The sequence below is a fragment of the Podarcis melisellensis genome, assembly GCF_964234715.1.
Source record: "Podarcis melisellensis genome assembly, chromosome: W".
In the NCBI taxonomy this organism is placed as follows: Eukaryota; Metazoa; Chordata; class Lepidosauria; order Squamata; family Lacertidae; genus Podarcis; species Podarcis melisellensis.
In genome coordinates, this window is record NC_138535.1 from 2,875,074 (window position 1) to 2,892,736 (window position 17,663).

A 17,663-nucleotide genomic window follows, 5' to 3' on the forward strand; every position below is an offset into this window, starting at 1 on the left:
TTCTCTCCACACCCCCTCTCGCCTCGCTCCTGAGGGAAATTGTGAACATACATGTACAGACCTCTGAGAGTTCAATCCCCTTCCCATTGCCTTTCGCCCCTTCCTGGCATCGTTGTCAGGCAACTGTTGAACCTCCTCACAACTCTCAGGTTCGCACTGTGCGAAGCCAACCCACAAACTGGTGGCCTGATACCTCTCAGGTGGAACTCCCTTCGGTGCTCGAGCGGATCTCCTGAGCACAAACTCAGGTGTTTCTTCTGACCCACTGGGGCCAGCAAGTGTGTCCTCTACATCAGAAGACTCCCCCTCTGACTTAGTGCGTTTTCGGGCTTTCTGCATTATGCTAACAGGAGACAAAGGCTCACTCTTGGCCTCTCCTTTAACAACCTGTGGAGATGCCCAACCCTGTTCTTGACCCTGGTCATCGATCTGGTCCTCATCAACAGGTTCAGCCTCTGGCTCTCCCTCATCCTCAGAATCAGACAGACATTCTGAGAGAACGTCAGGACTAGCATTGTGCTTTGACCAACCATCCTGTTCACAGAACTCAGCATGTTTGCTGATCAGAAGCTTGGTCTGATCACCTTCTGGATATGCAAACCTCCACCCCTTTGTCGCAGGTTCATACCCACAGAAGATCATCTTCTGGAACCTAGGGCCACCTTGCTTTTGTTGAGCTTTTGGCACCGGCACCAAGGCCGGTGACCCAAACACACGGAAGAAATGCACCTGCGGCTTCTCTCCATAGAGCACAAAATGTGGGGTTTTACCAAAATGTGGTGGAAATTACCGTCCTCATCGCCTCCCACCAAAAACTTTGAGGCAAACCAGAGTCACACAGTAGAACTTCTAGTTACAGATAGGTAGCCGTGTTGGTCTGCCATAACCGTGTTGGTCTGTCAACATAGCCGTGTTGGTCTGTGTATCTGAAGAAGTGTGCATGCACACGAAAGCTCATACCAAGAACTAACTTAGTTGGTCTTTAAGGTGCTACTGGAAGGAATTTTTTTTGTTTTGAGTAGAACTTCTGTTGCTTGAACCAGAGCTTTACTTCTTAGCTCCGCCACTCCCCTCTCCTGAGGAGAAGTAGCACCCGTCACCTTGTGACGTATCCCTTTCTGGCGAAAGAACTCCTGCAGAGCAGACCCAGTAAACTCTGCACGTCAGTCACTCTTAAACCCCTGCACCTTGGTGGAGAACCTTAGTTCCATCTCTGCAACCCAGTCTTTGATCAGTTGTGGTGCATCTTCTTTCGATTTCAGCGTGTAAGACCAACTAACTTGGCTGAAATCATCCTGCAGTGTCAGCACATACCTGGCCCCGCCCAGACTTGGCTTTGGCATTGGCCCAAAAAGGTCTGTGTGCACAAGCTCAAAAGGTTTTGTGGTTACCCTCTCCACCCTGGGATAACTGCACCCTTTTACCTTTGCCCTTTTGCATGCCCTACAATTTAGGGATCTGCCACATTCCTGTATTTTGCACCCTTTAGTGCACTCCTGCAACATCTGGATCTCTTCTAAAGAACCATGTGACGTTCTCTTGTGCCATACACAAGGACATGAAACATGAGTAGGAACGGTTGCACACTTTGCTTGTGCTTTCCCAGCATTCCCCTCACCCTTCAGAGGCATTTCCAGAACAAAGAGGTTGTTCTGCCCTTTTGCAACACTGACCAGTTGCTTTCCCCCTCTGAAAATTGTACAGACATTGTTTTCGAAGCACACCTTATACCCCCCTCCTGTAAGAGACAAGGGACAGATAAAAGACAATGTTTCATCCCAGGTGCCACGTAGACTTCCAACTCCGCCTGCAAGACAGAAACATAAACATTTGCCACATTAGATAACGGCTTTTGTGTCCCATCAGCGAGCTCAATCCTCCCAGCTGAAACAGCTCTGCAGTTCCACATCTCGACAGCAGGTGTCGCTGTTATCAGGTGCCTGCTGGCTCCAGAGTCTATGACCCAGCGCAGCACTCTCTCCTCACTGGAGTTGTCCTTCAGCATTGCCATAGCAACAACCGTCTCGCTGCCCCCGTCCTTGGGGCCTCTGCAGCTGTCATCTCTGGTTGTCACGGCAACAAACTCCCCCCCCCCCGGCAGGAAGACTTGCCCACGACCTTCACAGCTTCCATAGATGCAACTGTCTCAGTTGCCTTGGAAACCGGACTTTTCTCCGCGTTCCCACACAGCTCTGTAGCTCTTATCTGCACTGTTCGCAGGTGGCTGGCCTTGAAGCTTTTAGTTCTTTGCAGCTTCCCAGGCTCCGACTCACGACGAAAACAACTCTTGGCTGCCTTTAGAAAATGAGGCGTTTCTGAGCTTTCACCGCTCAGTGCCCCCCCACTGCTCCCAGGACGTTTTCCTGCACTCCTTCTGGTGGGTAAAGGGCTCCCAATGCTTGGCCTCTCTCCTGGCTCCTCACACAGGCACGTTGCAGCATTCGTACAGCTGCCAGCAACAGTCCCTTCGTCCCCCCGTGGGGGCTTACAGCTCCTCCCAGCTGTGTGTCGGCTCTCAAGAATGTGCCCAGCGCCATCTTGCCTCTCCCCTTCGGATGCAGCCACATCTCGGCCCTTGCTTCCCACTCCCGCTTCACAAGCCTCACGGAGTGCCAGCCAAGCAGCCTCAGGCCTTTTAGCATCCAGGACAACTGGCCTCAGATCAGCATTCACATTCTCTGCCAAAAAAGCAAGCACACGCTTCTCAGCTTCACTTAGCTCTGTAGCCTTTTTAGCTGCCTTCTGTGGTGGCTCAACTACTTCCCACAGCTGTGTCCCGACCAGCCACAGCTCTGCTTGAAAACTCCACTGCAACCAACTTTGGCAACTCAGCTTCTCACATGGCAGCTTAAGCTCAAAGCCATGCTCCTGGGACTGAGCCATCTCTCCCCCGGGGCCCAGCGTACTCACGTAAACAGCAGCAGCTCTCCGGCACCCGACTCAGCAGACCAGGCTTTCCCAGCGAGTTCCTCTGCCTTTAAACGTAGGCAGGACTTCCAGCTGGCTCCAGCTTCCTCAGCTGGCTTCCACACACACCGGCACATCTTGGCATCAGCTTCAAAGCTTTTGCTGACCTCCCATAACCTATGGCGAAATTTATGGCTATTTGTGTAGCCTTTAGAAGCCTGGCACACTTCCTTGCGCAGCTCTGGTTACCGTCAGCTACTTGTAGCAGAGTTATCGCAGCGTAGAAACTGATGCAGTGCGTGTGTGATAAATCAGGCTGCAGACAAGCGTTCTAGCTTATCTTTTCTCAGTCTTTAATCGTGTAGAAAAACAACATATATCAGACCCGGTGAACGAGCGGACATCTTGCTGTTCACCGTCAGGAGAACGGAAGAACACTGAACACACAGAGAAAAAACACTCCCTTCTGTAAAAACTGGCCACGCCTCAGGAATGTGAGACGTCACTCAGAACTTCTTAACCCTGTAAGTTCTGATTCTCTCCACACGGAACAACGGGAGCTCACCCCACCGCGGGGATTCGAACCGCCGACCATGCGATCGGCAAGTCCTAGGCACTGAGGTTTTACCCACAGCGCCACCCGCGTCCCAAAAGCACCACTATATTATTGTTATTTCACACATATATACTTTATTTGATATAAAAAAGGCCCCCGTAAATAAGGGCTGTCTGGAAACTGCTTTTCGGAAGGGGGAGATTATCGGGCCCATCTGGAAGCTGGGTAGACAAGGTATCAAAAAAGCACCGCATTCAAATGACCAGTCAAAAGTCAACCTATCAGCATTAGCTAACACCACCCTCTGAAGCAGAACACACTGGTACTGCAGGCTGTCTTTCAGCATCTCTTTATTGGAACAATATTTCAAGTCCATGAAATTGAAACCACATTTTGTTACATTGTATCAACTTCTAATTGTTTCCTTCCTGGGTTCAAGGGAAGGACTCCTTAAAGCGCTCGCTTCTCTGAACTGCAGAACCTACAAATATTTGTATAAAATCAACCTTATATCGGATCAACACCGTTCAAACTTCATTTTACTCAGGGAACCAAGGACTACCAAAGAGGGGACAGCCATAATCCTTGAAGCATACGCAGGAACCTCTTGCTCAAGAAATAATCCCTGGCATTCAGGCAGATGGGTTCTAGACGAGTAGTCATCAACAGATAATAGTGGACTATTCAAGACTAGATAGCTTCTTTCTTCTTCTTTGGCGATCCCTCGTAGGCGAGTAAGATTGTCTTCCATATACACAGTTTTAACAATGAGTCCCTAAGTGACTGTGGAGGCCAATTCTGGACCCACACGTCTTTCCACAGTGGGGACATTGGTTTCCGGGCGGGAGCTGATCACGGTGTGGATTTGCCAAGCGTGCCTTCCTCTTAGCACGTTTCTCCCTTGCGTCCTGAGTTTGAGTGTCTTCAAAGCCCATGACACCTTTGGTAAAGGCTGTTCTCCAACTGGAGCGCTCGCAGGCCAGTGTTCCCCAGTTGTCGGTGTTTATACTACATTTTTTTTAGTTTTGCCTTGAGACAGTCTTTAAACCTCTTTTGTTGACCACCAGCATTACGCTTTCCATTTTTAAGTTTAGAATAGAGTAGTTGCTTTGGAAGACGATCATCAGGCATCCGCAAAACATGACCAGTCCAACGAAGTTGATGTTAAAAAATCATTGCTTCAACACTGGTGATCTTTGCTTCTTCCAGTACACTGATATTAGTTTGCCTGTCTTCCCAAGGGATGTGTAAGATTTTTCGAAGACACCGTTGATGGAATCTTTTGAGAAGTTGGAGATGGCGTTTGTAAGTGGTCCATGTTTCACAAGCATACAGTAAGGCTGGTAGTACAATAGCTTTGTAAACAAGCATTTTGGTTTCCCTGAGAATGTCCCGGTCATCAAACACTCTGTGCTTCAGTCGGGAGAAAGCCACACTCACAGAGCTCAGGCTATGCTGGATTTCAACACTTTCCAGGGTCACACCATTAAGTTGGATTTCTGACGCTACTGAGGGTGTGTGACACCATTAAGTTGGATTTGTGACTTCAATCGGGAGAAAGCCGCACTCGGAGAGCTCAGGCGATGCTGGATTTTGGCATCAATGATGACCCTTGTGGAAATATAACTGCCTAGGTAGGAGAAGTGATCAACATTTTCCAACGTTACACCATTGAGCTGGATTTGTGGCGCTGCAGAGGGGTTATTTTGTACTTGTTGGTGCAGCACTTTGGTTTTTTGGATGTTGAGCGACAGGCCAAGCTTTTCGTAAGCTTCCGCAAAGCTATTTTTGATGGTTTGGAGATCATCCTCTGAGCGTGCACACAGTACGTTGTCATCAGCATACTGAAGCTCTATGACGGAAGTTATGGTAACCTTACTCTTTGCTTTCAGCCTGCTCAGATTGAAGAGCTTTCCATCTGTTTGATATATGATTTCTACTCCAGTGGGGAGTTCCCTTTAACACAACCCTGTTTAACACCTGATTCCACTGTGAATGGTTCACTTTGAGAGCCATTGTTATCTGCGATTGTTGCTGTCATATTATCATGGAGGAGCTGAATTATGTTTAAAAATTTATCTGGGCAGTCAATTTTCAGAAGGACAGTCCACAGGGCATTACGATTTACAGTGTTGAAAGTCTTAGTCAGGTCGGTAAACACCATATACAGGGGTTGGTTTTGCTCTCTGCATTTTTCCTGAACCTGTTGAGTGGTGAAAATCATGTCCACTGTCCCCTTAGAAGGCCGAAAACCATTTTGGGATTCAGGAAGGGTCACCTCAGATATTGTTAAGAGACGGTTTGCTAAGATCCTTGCAAGAATTTTGCCAGCCGCAGCTAATAGAGAGATGCCTCAATAGTTTCCACAATCAGTTCTGTCACCTTTTTTAAAGAGATTGATAATTTTGGCATCCCTAAAGTCTGCAGGTCGCTTCTCTTTCCCAGGTTTTTTTGATGAGCTTGTGAAGTTGTTGTGTACCGTATTTTTCGCTCCATAGGACGCACTTTTTCCCCTCCAAAAATGAAGGGGAAATGTGTGTGCGTCCTATGGTGCGAATGCAGGCTTTCGCTGAAGCCTGGAGAGCGAGAGGCATCGGTGCGCACCGACCCCTCTCACTCTCCAGGCTTCAGGAAGCTATCCGCAAGCCTTGCAAGCCCGGCAGGAGTTCCCGCGGGCTCACAAGGCTTGCGGGCAGCAGCCTGCAGCCCCAGCGAGTGTCCGCAAGCCTTGCGCGCCCGACGGGAGGTCCCGCCAGGCGTGCGAGGCTTGAAGCGGCAGCCTGCGGAGAGGCGCTGCGCAGAGAGAGAGAGAAGGCGCAGCGCCCCTTCAACAACGCGCCTGTCCAGCGAAGCCGGAGGAAGAACAGAAGGGTCTCCTTCTGTTCCTTCTCCAGGTTCGCTGAAGGGCGCTGCCCCTTCTCCCTCTCTGCACAGCACCTCTCCTGTGAAGGAGAGGCGATGCGCAGAGAGAGAGAGAAGGCGCAGCGCCCTTTGAGCAACGTGCTTGTCCAGCGAAGCCGGAGGAGGAAGAAAAGGGTCTCCTTCTGTTCCTTCTCCAGGTTCGCTGAAGGGCGATGCCCCTTCTCCCTCTCTGCGCAGCACCTCTCCTGTGAAGGAGGGACGCTGGGCAGAGAGAGAGAAGGCGCAGTGCCCCTTCAGTGACGCGTCTGTCCTGGCTTCTGCTTTAGCCCTGCGCAGCCTCTTTGGGCAGGGGGAGCCTTTATCCCGCTGCCCTGAAGAGGCTTGGTGCGGTTACCCCAGAAGCCAGAACAGCCACATGGTATCCCAGAAGCCAGATCCCTCTTGCTGTTCTGGCTTCTGGGGTTCAGAATATTTTTTTCTTGTTTTCCGCCTCCCAAAACTAGGTGCGCCCTATCGTCTGGTGCGCCCTATGGTGCGAAAAATACGGTAAGTTCAATTCCACCCACTTTGAAGATTTCAGCAGGTATCCCATCAGGTCCACTGGCTTTGTTGTTTTTCATTTGGTTAACCGCTGTACACAACTCTCCCAGATTTGGAGATACTGCAAGCTCATCTCTAACTTGTTTTTGCGGAATTTGTGAGAGGACCTCAGCAGCTACGGGGGAGTTGCGGTTAAGGAGATGTCGGTAGTGTTCTTTCCAGCGCAGTGCAATAGCTTCTTTATCTTTTAGAAGTGTGATACCGTCTGCTGAGCATAGGGGGCATATGCCATGATTTATTGGCCCATAGATGGTCTTTGTGGCTTTAAAGAAACTCTGTGCACCATGAGTGCCGGCTATAGCACTCCCAGTCAAGACAAAGGAGTGTGATTGCTTGGCCAGGAGCACCAGGAACCTGTAAATATCCCTATTGTATCACTTGATGAGTGTATGTGATGGGCGAGGGAGGTTGGGGGCAAACTTGACAAACTGGTTTCCACCAGGTAACTCCTCCCTTTCTGTGATGTATGTATGATGTATCTGTGATGTACTTATGTGTGATGTTTCACCAAGGGTGTTTATGGGAAAATGGGAAACTTATAAAAGTTAGAGCATACTTTTGTTCGGGGCTTCTTTCTGCTTCTCCCATGAACTCCTGTTGCAACAGTCTTTTTGCAATAAAGATAAAGCCTACTGGCTGCTGTTTTGTTCCTATATTCTTGGCTAGTTTCTTTGTTTAGTAATCCAAGGGGAGCCCAGGAATTTCCTTTAACAAAAGTCAATGGAAATGAGAGATTTGTTCTGATGGCTGCTTGAAATAATTTGTAAAATTTGAAAAGTTAATTTTAAAAATGTTATTAAAAAGATAGAGCTTATATTACTCCACAAGTAGTGGAAATGGCACTGTGGGGAAGGAACACCACGGAAAATTATGTTTGAGCAGAGTCCAATTTAATTCTTCAGTCCTTATCTACAGGACTGCTCAGACTCCACTGTAGAAAGCTTTAGCTAGCATTTCACATTTGAATTATTCAATTTAATGTCGTGACCTGCAACTCAAGCAAAATCAGAACAGAAGCATTGGCAGCTTTGCTTACATATCATGGGGAGGGGGATAATTTGACCAAGGGGAAAGAATAATTTTTCCTTGAAGTTACAAATGTAGATAGTCCTTTATAAAACTGGTTTCAGACAGACATATAGCTCTCAGCCACCAACCACAAAGATTGATGGTTGCCACTAGTGATGTGAGGTGAGAATATTGTCCGGAGAATATTCTCTGCTAGAAAATACTCCAGGGAATATTCTCCACAAACTAAATTCTAATGAAAGAACCAGTTTTACAACCCACATTTAAAAAATCTAGTAAATAAATCAAGCTGTGATTTTGCCAGGGTAAGTAACGAATAATGGTTTTTTTAATCCAGTTACACTACTGGGCATTATGTCATTCACTATTGGCAGTTCTGAAATGCGAGCTGCAGAAAACATTTTTTGTTTTGTTTTAAAAATGCTATACATTTAATTTGATGTACATTTGAATTCATATGTATTTCAACTATATGTAATAGCCTTTTCCTATTTTGGTGTGACCTTATTCTTAGCAATTCTATACCCTTGGCCATACAGTGTGATTTTTTTTTTTTTTACAGAAAGTAGCTTTAATGCTTTATACACTGAAAGTACCTAGGCCTATGCAATTATGTGTAACAGCATGTGAAGTGGCCTTGATGTAAACAATTGACGTTTCTATATTTTTATTTAGTGTCAGTAACTGGTTTTTGCAGTGCTATTCAATGGTACAAGGTGCCATTTACCAGAGATTGACATACTGAAATATATTATCATATAAAGTTAATATATTTAATGTTAACGGCTTCTTTTTTTTATAAGTATGCATAAAGTCACCAGAACAGTTATTAAGTTTTAGAAGCGCAAGATAGCCTATTACTGAATTTACTTGTATCAAACCTTAACATGCCAATTTTCAATTTCAAGTTTGGTGCAAAAAATCAAAGAATGTGAATTCACTGCATTGCCCCATTGAATAAAAGTATCTGTACAGCTTTTGGTTGCCATCTGAACAAGTTTACATGTATATATAAACATGTATATTAACTAATTATATCATTTTCAATGCATTAAAATTATATCATTTTCAGTGCATTACAATTATATCATTTTCAGTGCACTAAAATGAATATTCTCCTATTTTAAATGAAAATTCTCTAATATTCTCATTAATCGAGAATATTCTTGAGAATATTCTCAATTCTCAATTCTCAATTCTCAGGAATATTCTCAAGAATTTAACATCACTAGTTGCATTAACATCACTAGTTGCCACTATCTCAAATCATTAGCAAAAATGACTGCAATGCTCATTGGCAGCAAACAACTAAACTCTGACAAACAATGGAGCAGGTAAGCTAAATAGTTTCCTTCCTCTACCTGTGTAATTCCCTCCAAGGGCCCCACCACCACTTACCTGAAAACGGAAACAGTCAAATCTTTACCTATCTTAAAATACAGGAAAAAAGGACATTCCTTTAGTGATTTACTTACGTTTCTGAGCACAATTCAAAGTGTTGGTGCTGACCTAAGCGGCCTATGGCCCAGTATACCTGAAGGAGCATCTCCACCCCCATCGTTCAGCCCGGACACTGAGGACCAGCACAGAGGACCTTCTGGCAGTTCCACACTGCGGGAAGCCATGTTACAGGGAACCAGGCAGAGGGCCTTCTAGGTAGTGGCACCCATGCTGTGGAACACCCTCCCATCAGATATTAAAGAGATATCTGACTTTTAGAAGACATCTGAAGGCAGCCCTGTTTAGGGAAGCTTTTAATGTTTAACAGACCACTGTATTTTAATAGTTTGTTGGAAGCCGTCCAGAGTGGCTGGGGAAACCAAGCCAGATGGGCAGGGTATAAATAATAAATTGTTGTTGTTGTTGTTGTTATATAACCAGAGCAACACACACACACAAATCACTATCAATGCACTTCTAATTTCAAAGGTTTTGTCAATACTACCTGTTGGCTGAGTTTTTTAAGGTAAGCGATAACACTGTAACTAAGTCCACAATCTAAATTTTCTGGTATCAGATTTGGAGCTCCCATCATCCTTAGTGCTTTCTTTAATGGCTGTAAGGAAAACAAAATAAGTAAGAATAAGAAGAATATAAGATCTTTGCTTTAAAAAAAAATGGTCTTTTTAAAAAGGTTCTCACTATTAAGTGCTATATAAAGCTAAGGCAGAGTTGGAAGGTGGGTTTCGGATGGCTCACAGGGGGCATTAGATCACATAGCCACATGGTACTATGCAGTATGGCACCACCAGCTGATTTCACACAAATGCTACAGACCCTGACTGCTGGGATGATGCAAGTCCATACTGTGGCATCTTGCCCAAGCTATGCAGGTGATTTATGTCGCTGCCACTCTGCCATCTAGCTTCCTCCTCAGCCCAGTTTTTCTGTTAAAGTTGGTTTATCCATGGATCACTGGGCAGTTTGCAGTATAGAAAAACACAAAAATATGTATCATAACAACAAACACAAACAATAACTCTGCCTCACATCTTTAGAGGCCATAGATTTTTTTCTATATTTAGGTAGGTAGCCGTGTTGGTCTGACACAGTAGAAATATAAAAAAAAAAAATAATAAATTGTCTAGTAGCACCTTAGAGGCCAACTAAGTTTGTTATTGGGAGAGAGAGCAAGAGAGAGAGAGAGAGAGAGAGAGAGAGAGAGAGAGAGAGAGAGAGAGAGAGAGAGACTATCATAGAACAATCACAGGGTGGGTCACAGCATGGTATAGCAAATACCTAAAGCCTATCAATAAAACAAAGTGATTTTACAAAAGTTCAGTCAGATAATCACATCTCCTTTTGTATACTTGAATCAGAATGTCATGCAGGTCAGCTGCCTTTTCATGATATGTTAACTGGTGGTACTGTGTCAAGATATCAGCTGTACATAAAGGATTAAGGATAATTTTATTATCTGAAGAAGTGTCCATGCACACAAAAGCTCATACCAAGAACAAACTTAGTTGGTGTTAGGATATTTCCGTTCCACCTTAAAAGGGAGCAGGCTTTTGTGAGTCACAGCCTGCACATTTCCTGTTCACAGGATGTTTATGTTTGCTATTGCTTTCGTTGGTGCCTGAACACGTTAGCAGGCGGTCATGTTTTTCTTTGTTCTGACCAACGCTGAATAAACTTGTAAATATGCTCTCCTGCTGTGCAACTTTTGCTGTGTGAATTCTGCTGATAGAGTGTGCATCAGCCCAGGAATGCGGCAATCTATTTCTGGAGCTCGTGTCGCTCGCTACTTGCTGATACTGTATCTACGGGAGGTCGATGGACGTCCGGAGTCCGCGTGGAGGCAGTGATGGCCTTTGTCTCCCTGATATATTGTTTCATTAGCCAAAGGCCTGGGAGAAGAGGAATGTTTTTGCCTGGTGCCTAAAGATATGTAATGAAAGCACCAGAGAAGCCTCCCTGAGGAGTGCATTCCACAAACGGGGAGCAAATACAGAAAAAGCCTACTCTTGTGTTGCCACCCTCTGGACTTCTTGTAGAGGAAATGAAGAAGGGTCTCAGGTGATGATTGCAGGGTCCAGGACAGTTCATATAAGGAGAAGTGGCCCTGGACGTATTACGGTCCTGAGCCATTTAAGGTTTTACAGGTCAAAACCATCACTTTGTAAGGTTGAAGAGAATTAACAGGGACACATTTTCCCTGTCTCTCTCTCAACAGAGGTCATCATACAGGGCGACCAAAGCAGTTTCTGTGCCAAAGCCTGGCCAGCAATAAAGCAATCTTTCCAACAAGCAGGAGAGGAGAAACAAAAGAATAGGTACTGGAGTTGTGCTAAACACCAACTGCAAGAGAGCATTTAAGGAAGGACGAGTAAGTCATTCCATGTTGCAAAGCTTTTGAATCATGGCTTGTGAACATTCAACGGTTTTGCTTCCAGCATAACACACAAGACCCATCAAACTGACGAGAGGTACATACCATCAAGTAGTAGGGAGGCATGGTTTTTAAGTAGTTATCCAAAGATTGCCGCCACTTCAAATTTGGCTTAAGTTTGTGAACCTTAAATAAATCATCTGCAAAGGAGAAACAATACAAGTCACAAATGTACACAACAGTGCAAGTATCCCAGCATCATGCTCCATAGGATTGTCCCTTAAAGATCCAGAGAGTACTAATACTCCCAAGGACAGAGATCTCTCCTCCTTATGTTGTATATTCAACTTTTACACACCCCAAGTCAGGCTAGATCTTAGCAGAGTAACAATCACAACTTTTAATGAAGAGAACCAGCACTGCTTAGTCTAAAGACTTCTGAAGTCCTAAACACCTTGGATTCTGCTAATCTTAGATACTGTGTGTGTTTAAGTTATGGCACTAAATACTGAGAGCCAGTGTGGTGTAACGGCTAGAGGGCTGGATTAGGATCTGGGAGAGCAGGGTTTGAATTCCCCCTCAGCTATGAAGCTCACTGGGTGACCTTGTGCCAGTCACCATCTCTTAGCCTAACCTACCTCACAGGGTTGCTGTGAGGATGAAATGGGGAGGAGAACCATGTAATGTAATAAATAAAAAGAACAATAAAATGATATTTGAGAAGCTATTCAACAGTCAAACTATTCCCAATAGAAGCTGGACCCAAAACTAGACTGGTGACTGGGAGTGGCCCCTGGGAGCCTATAACACTGGTCCTAAAGGATCTACATTGGCTCCCAGTACATTTCCAAACACAATTCAAAGTGTTGGTCCTGGCCTTGAAAGCCCTAAACAGCCTCGGCCCAGTATACCTGAAGGAGCGTCTCCACCCCCATTGCTCTGCCCTGAGGGCCTTGCTCCAGCTCTGAGGGCCTTCTGGCGGTTCCTTCACTGCAAGAAGTGAGGTTACAGGGAACCAGGCAGAGGGCCTTCTCAGTCGTGGCACCCGCCCTGTGGAACGCCCTCCCATCAGATGTCAAACAGATAAGCAATTATGTGACTTTTAAAAGACATCTGAAGGGAGCACTGTTCAGGGAAGCTTTTAGTGTCTGATGCTGCATTGTGTTTTACTTTTTTGTTGGGAGCCACCCAGAGTGGCTGGGGCAACCAAATAAGATGGGTGGGGTATAAATAACAACAACAGGGAAACAGCTTGGGTGGGCACACACCATTTTCTCTGTATTGTCCACACAGTACATTTGTTACTGTGGCTGATAGTTCTTCAACTCGATTATATGTAACACTCAGACCCGGATGAGACAGTTTATTTATGATTTTTCTTCTTCAGTGACAGAGTGAATCATGACAGTTATATACAGTGGGAGGGGTGTTTCTCTCTCTGAAACATGCCACATCCTGAAAGAGGGAAAAGAATGGAGGATCTACAATCATGGTTTTTAATGTTAAGGAATAGTTTTAATAACCATATGGCCACATGGTGTTCTACTTTTAACGTTCATAATGCATTATTATAATGTGACACCAGAGGGCATTGCAGAGCAGAAGGGAAATAGCATTTTGCTGGAGGTAAGAAACGCTTACAGGTCTGCCCTGTGATGTTTTAAAACAATATATCTAATATCGCTCTAATAATGTTAAACAGGTCAGTGTAGATCTAGCCTAGGTGAGGAGCATCAAAAATGCACTGGAAGCAGGTGACTTTCCTCTTCTACTGCAGAGAAAAGAGGGTATGCGTAAAAATCCTCTCCTCCCAATGAAGCAGTTTGTAACAATCTTTCTCAACCTTGGGTCCCTAGCTGTTGTTGGATTGCAACTCCCATCATCCCTAGCTAGCAGTACCAGTGGTCAGGGATGATGGGAGTTGCAGTCCAACAACAGCTGGGGACCCATGGTTGAGAAAGCCTGCTCTAGACTCTCCAGTCTCCCAACCCATTTAAGAAAATGGCTGGCAAGTAAACAGCAGACAAGACAAGACAGATATTTCCTTTTCTAGTTGGTTGCGCTGCAAATGGCTCTCCATCACTCACCTAGCAGAGGGAGGAGGACAGGGTAGTTGTAAGGCATCACAAAGAGATTGACACATGTTAGAGTGGTGCTGGCCTTCAAATACCCAAATGGATGGCTCAGTTCACTGTACTTCCCACTGCTGCTCACAAATACCTAGAAAAGACAACGGAAGAGACAAGGTTTATTATACACAAGGGGCTACTGGGTTTCAGATAAACCACATTTTTGAACTCCAGCGGGAATATTTTTACAAAAAAAAGTGGTGTATGTTTTTGAGAGATAGACATTGCCCAATTATTCGCCTCCTTGTCTTGAAAGCACAGGGGAGAAGTCCTGGTCAGTTTACTAGTGTTTGGCCCATTCAGCGTACTACAAGATACAGAAACAGCAGTTTCATGAGAGCTTTCTAATCAGAGTTAATCCAAGTATCCTAAAATCATTCCATTTATAATAAAATTATCCTTAATGCTTTATGTACAGCTGATATCTTGACACAGTACCACCAGTTAACATATCATGAAAAGGCAGCTGGCCTGCATGACATTCTGATTCAAGCTTACAGAAAGAAGATGTGATTATCTGACTGAACTTTTGTAAAATCCCAATCCCAGTGAATGGAATACCAGAGCCAGCATGGGGAACCTTTGGCCCTTCAGCTGCCGCTGAACAGCTAGAGGGCCAAATGATCCCGACCTCTGTACTAGAGACTGCATCAAGGCTTCTTCTCATTCAAAATTTAAGTGCTTAGGCAGGTCCTTTTAGTCTTCCCTGATGCTGGAGTAGATATATTAAGTAATTGTTGCAGTTTTGAGTGGTATTGGCTCCCTTTAACATTGTATGGACTGAGGCTCCTTGAGGCCCTGCTTCTTGTCTAGATGTTGGGATATACAATTTTAAAATCAGAAAATTTTAACTGCCTGAATCACATGGCTACCCCATCCCTGCATGTTGTTCTAGATGGAAGACGACAGATCACCCAACTGCCAGAATTTGGGACAAAGGCAATGGGATGAAGTTCAAATCAAACAGCCATAGTTTCTTGATAAGAACTGGAGAGTTAGGGAGGGAGAGGGTACACTACAATCCAGAACAATCCCAGGTGTTGAGAGGATGTAGAAGCAGCCCCAATTTAATTGTATTTGGATTTTTTAAAGAAGTTATAGGGCTTTGGAGATCTTTCTGGATTCAAAGGTGGGACAGAAATAAATTAAAGCTGTATCACCACTTCACTGAAGATAAATACATGGCTAGAATCAAAGGAAAAACAGTGACCACCAAAACTCAGCTCTGCTGAGTGACACTTCTATAAATGGGTACAAAGTCCAATCGTATGTCAATAGCAAACAACCTGTTAAATAATTTGTGAAGAACTGCGTAGCACCCTTTCTTTTTTATCCCTGATTTTAAAGTATTGGGATGCAATTTAAACAAAAATAAGGGGTTTTTTGGTGTGTTTTTTGTTTGTTTAGTCGTGTCCGACTCTTCGTGACCCCATGGACCAGAGCATGCCAGGCACTCCTGTCTTCCACTGCCTCCCGCAGTTTGGTCAAACTCATGCTGGTAGCTTCGAGAACACTGTCCAACCATCTCGTCCTCTGTCGTCCCCTTCTCCTTGCGCCCTCCATCTTTCCCAACATCAGGGTCTTTTCCAGGGAGTCTTCTCTTCTCATGAGGTGGCCAAAGTCTTGGAGCCTCAGCTTCAGAATCTGTCCTTCCAGTGAGCACTCAGGGCTGATTTCCTTAAGAATGGAGAGGTTGGATCTTCTTGCAGTCCATGGGACTCTCAAGAGTCTCCTCCAGCACCAGTATTCAAAAGCATCAATTCTTCGGCGATCAGCCTTCTTTATGGTCCAGCTCTCACTTCCATACATCACTACTGGGAAAACCATAGCTTTTACTATATGGACCTTTGCTGGCAAGGTGAAGTCTCTACTTTTGAAGATGCTGTCTAGGTTTGTCATTGCTTTTCTCCCAAGAAGTAGGCGTCTTTTAATTTCGTGGCTGCTATCACCATCTGCAGTGATCATGGAGCCCAAGAAAGTAAAATCTCTCACTGCCTCCATTTCTTCTCCTTCTATTTGCCAGGAGGTGATGGGACCAGTGGCCATGATCTTCGTTTTTTTGATGTTGAGCTTCAGACCATATTTTGCGCTCTCCTCTTTCACCCTTATTAAAAGGTTCTTTAATTCCTCCTAGCTTTCTGCCATCAAGGTTGTGTCATCTGCATATCTGAGGTTGTTGATATTTCTTCCGGCAATCTTAATTCCGGCTAGGGATTCATCCAGCCCAGCCTTTCGCATGATGAATTCCTCATATAAGTTAAATAAGCAGGGAGACAATATACAGCCTTGTCGTACTCCTTTCCCAATTTTGAACCAATCAGTTGTTCCATATCCAGTTCTAACTGTAGCTTCTTGTCCCACATAGAGATTTCTCAGGAGACAGATGAGGTGATCAGGCACTCCCATTTCTTTAAGAACTTGCCATAGTTTGCTGTGGTCGACACAGTCAAAGGCTTTTGCATAGTCAATGAAGCAGAAGTAGATGTCTTTCTGGAACTCTCTAGCTTTCTCCATAATCCAGCGCATGTTTGCAATTTGGTCTCTGGTTCCTCTGCCTCTTCTAAATCCAGCTTGCACTTCTGGGAGTTCTCGGTCCACATACTGCTTGAGCCTTCCTTGTAGAATTTTAAGCATAACTTTGCTAGTGTGTGAAATGAGTGCAATTGTGTGGTAGTTGGAGCATTCTTTGGCACTGCCCTTCTTTGGGATTGGGATGTAGACTGATCTTCTCCAATCCTCTGGCCACTGCTGAGTTTTCCAAACTTGCTGGCATATTGAGTGTAGCACCTTAACAGCATCATCTTTTAAAATTTTAAATAGTTCAGCTGGAATACCATCACTTCCACTGGCCGTATTATTTGCAGTGCTTTCTAAGGCCCATTTGACTTCACTCTCCAAGATGTCTGGCTCAAGGTCAGCAAACACACTACCTGGTGTGTACGAGACATCCATATCTTTCTGGTATAATTCCTCTGTGTATTCTTGCCACCTCTTCTTGATGTCTTCTGCTTCTGTTAGGTCCTTTCCACTTTTGTCTTTTATTATGGCAATCTTTGTACGAAATGTTCCTTTCATATCTCCAATTTTTTTGAACAGATCTCTGGTTCTTCCCATTCTGTTGTTTTCCTCTATTTCTTTGCATTGCTCGTTTAAGAAGGCCTTCTTGTCTCTCCTTGCTATTTTTTGGAAATTGGCATTCAATTTCCTGTATCTTTCACTATCTCCCTCGCATTTTGCTTGCCTTCTCTCCCCCGCTATTTGTAAGGCCTCGTTGGATAGCCACTTTGCTTTCTTGCATTTCCTTTTCATTGGGATGGTTTTAGTTGCTGCCTCCTGTATAATGTTACGAGTTCTTCATAGTTCATAGTTCTTCAGGCACTCTGTCCAGCAAATCTAAATCCTTAAACCTGTTCCTCACTTCCACTGTGTATTCATAAGGGATTAAAATAAGGTTAGGCTTAAATAATATGAAACTTGTTTTGGTACTAAATTATTTATTGTTAACATATCACACAGGTATTATAAATAAGAGCATCTCTAAAATGGTGCAACTTCCCTGAAGTTGCATCGAAGAAGTTTGGTACATGTCAGATGGCAAGGGTGGTTGCTCACGAGTAACCAGGCAGGACTCTGACCTGTCTTTTACAGGTTTTATTTTGGTGCAAAACTATTTGCAGTGCAGAACCCCAAAGTTCATGTCTGCCTCAATCGCTAGTAGAATCCGGGAGTGGTTGCTTCCTGGACCTCT

At 44.7% G+C, this 17,663-nt stretch overlaps 1 protein-coding gene across 4 annotated transcripts in view; it reads right to left on the reverse strand.

Moving 5' to 3' along the window:
• LOC309361311 (integrator complex subunit 6-like) overlaps positions 1 to 17,663 on the reverse strand; it is a 112,111-nt gene that overhangs the window by 47,038 nt on the left and 47,410 nt on the right. For all 4 annotated transcript variants that reach the window (XR_014164414.1, XM_081896200.1, XM_081896201.1 and 1 more), the window contains 3 exons: positions 13,874 to 14,006; positions 11,892 to 11,986; positions 9,900 to 10,010 (listed from right to left, as the gene is read on the reverse strand). Coding sequence is in view for 3 of the 4 variants with exons in the window: in XM_081896200.1 (XP_081752326.1) it covers positions 9,900 to 10,010; positions 11,892 to 11,986; positions 13,874 to 14,006 (339 nt within the window). In the remaining variant the exon portion in view is untranslated. The remainder of the gene's footprint in view (positions 1 to 9,899; positions 10,011 to 11,891; positions 11,987 to 13,873; positions 14,007 to 17,663) is intronic.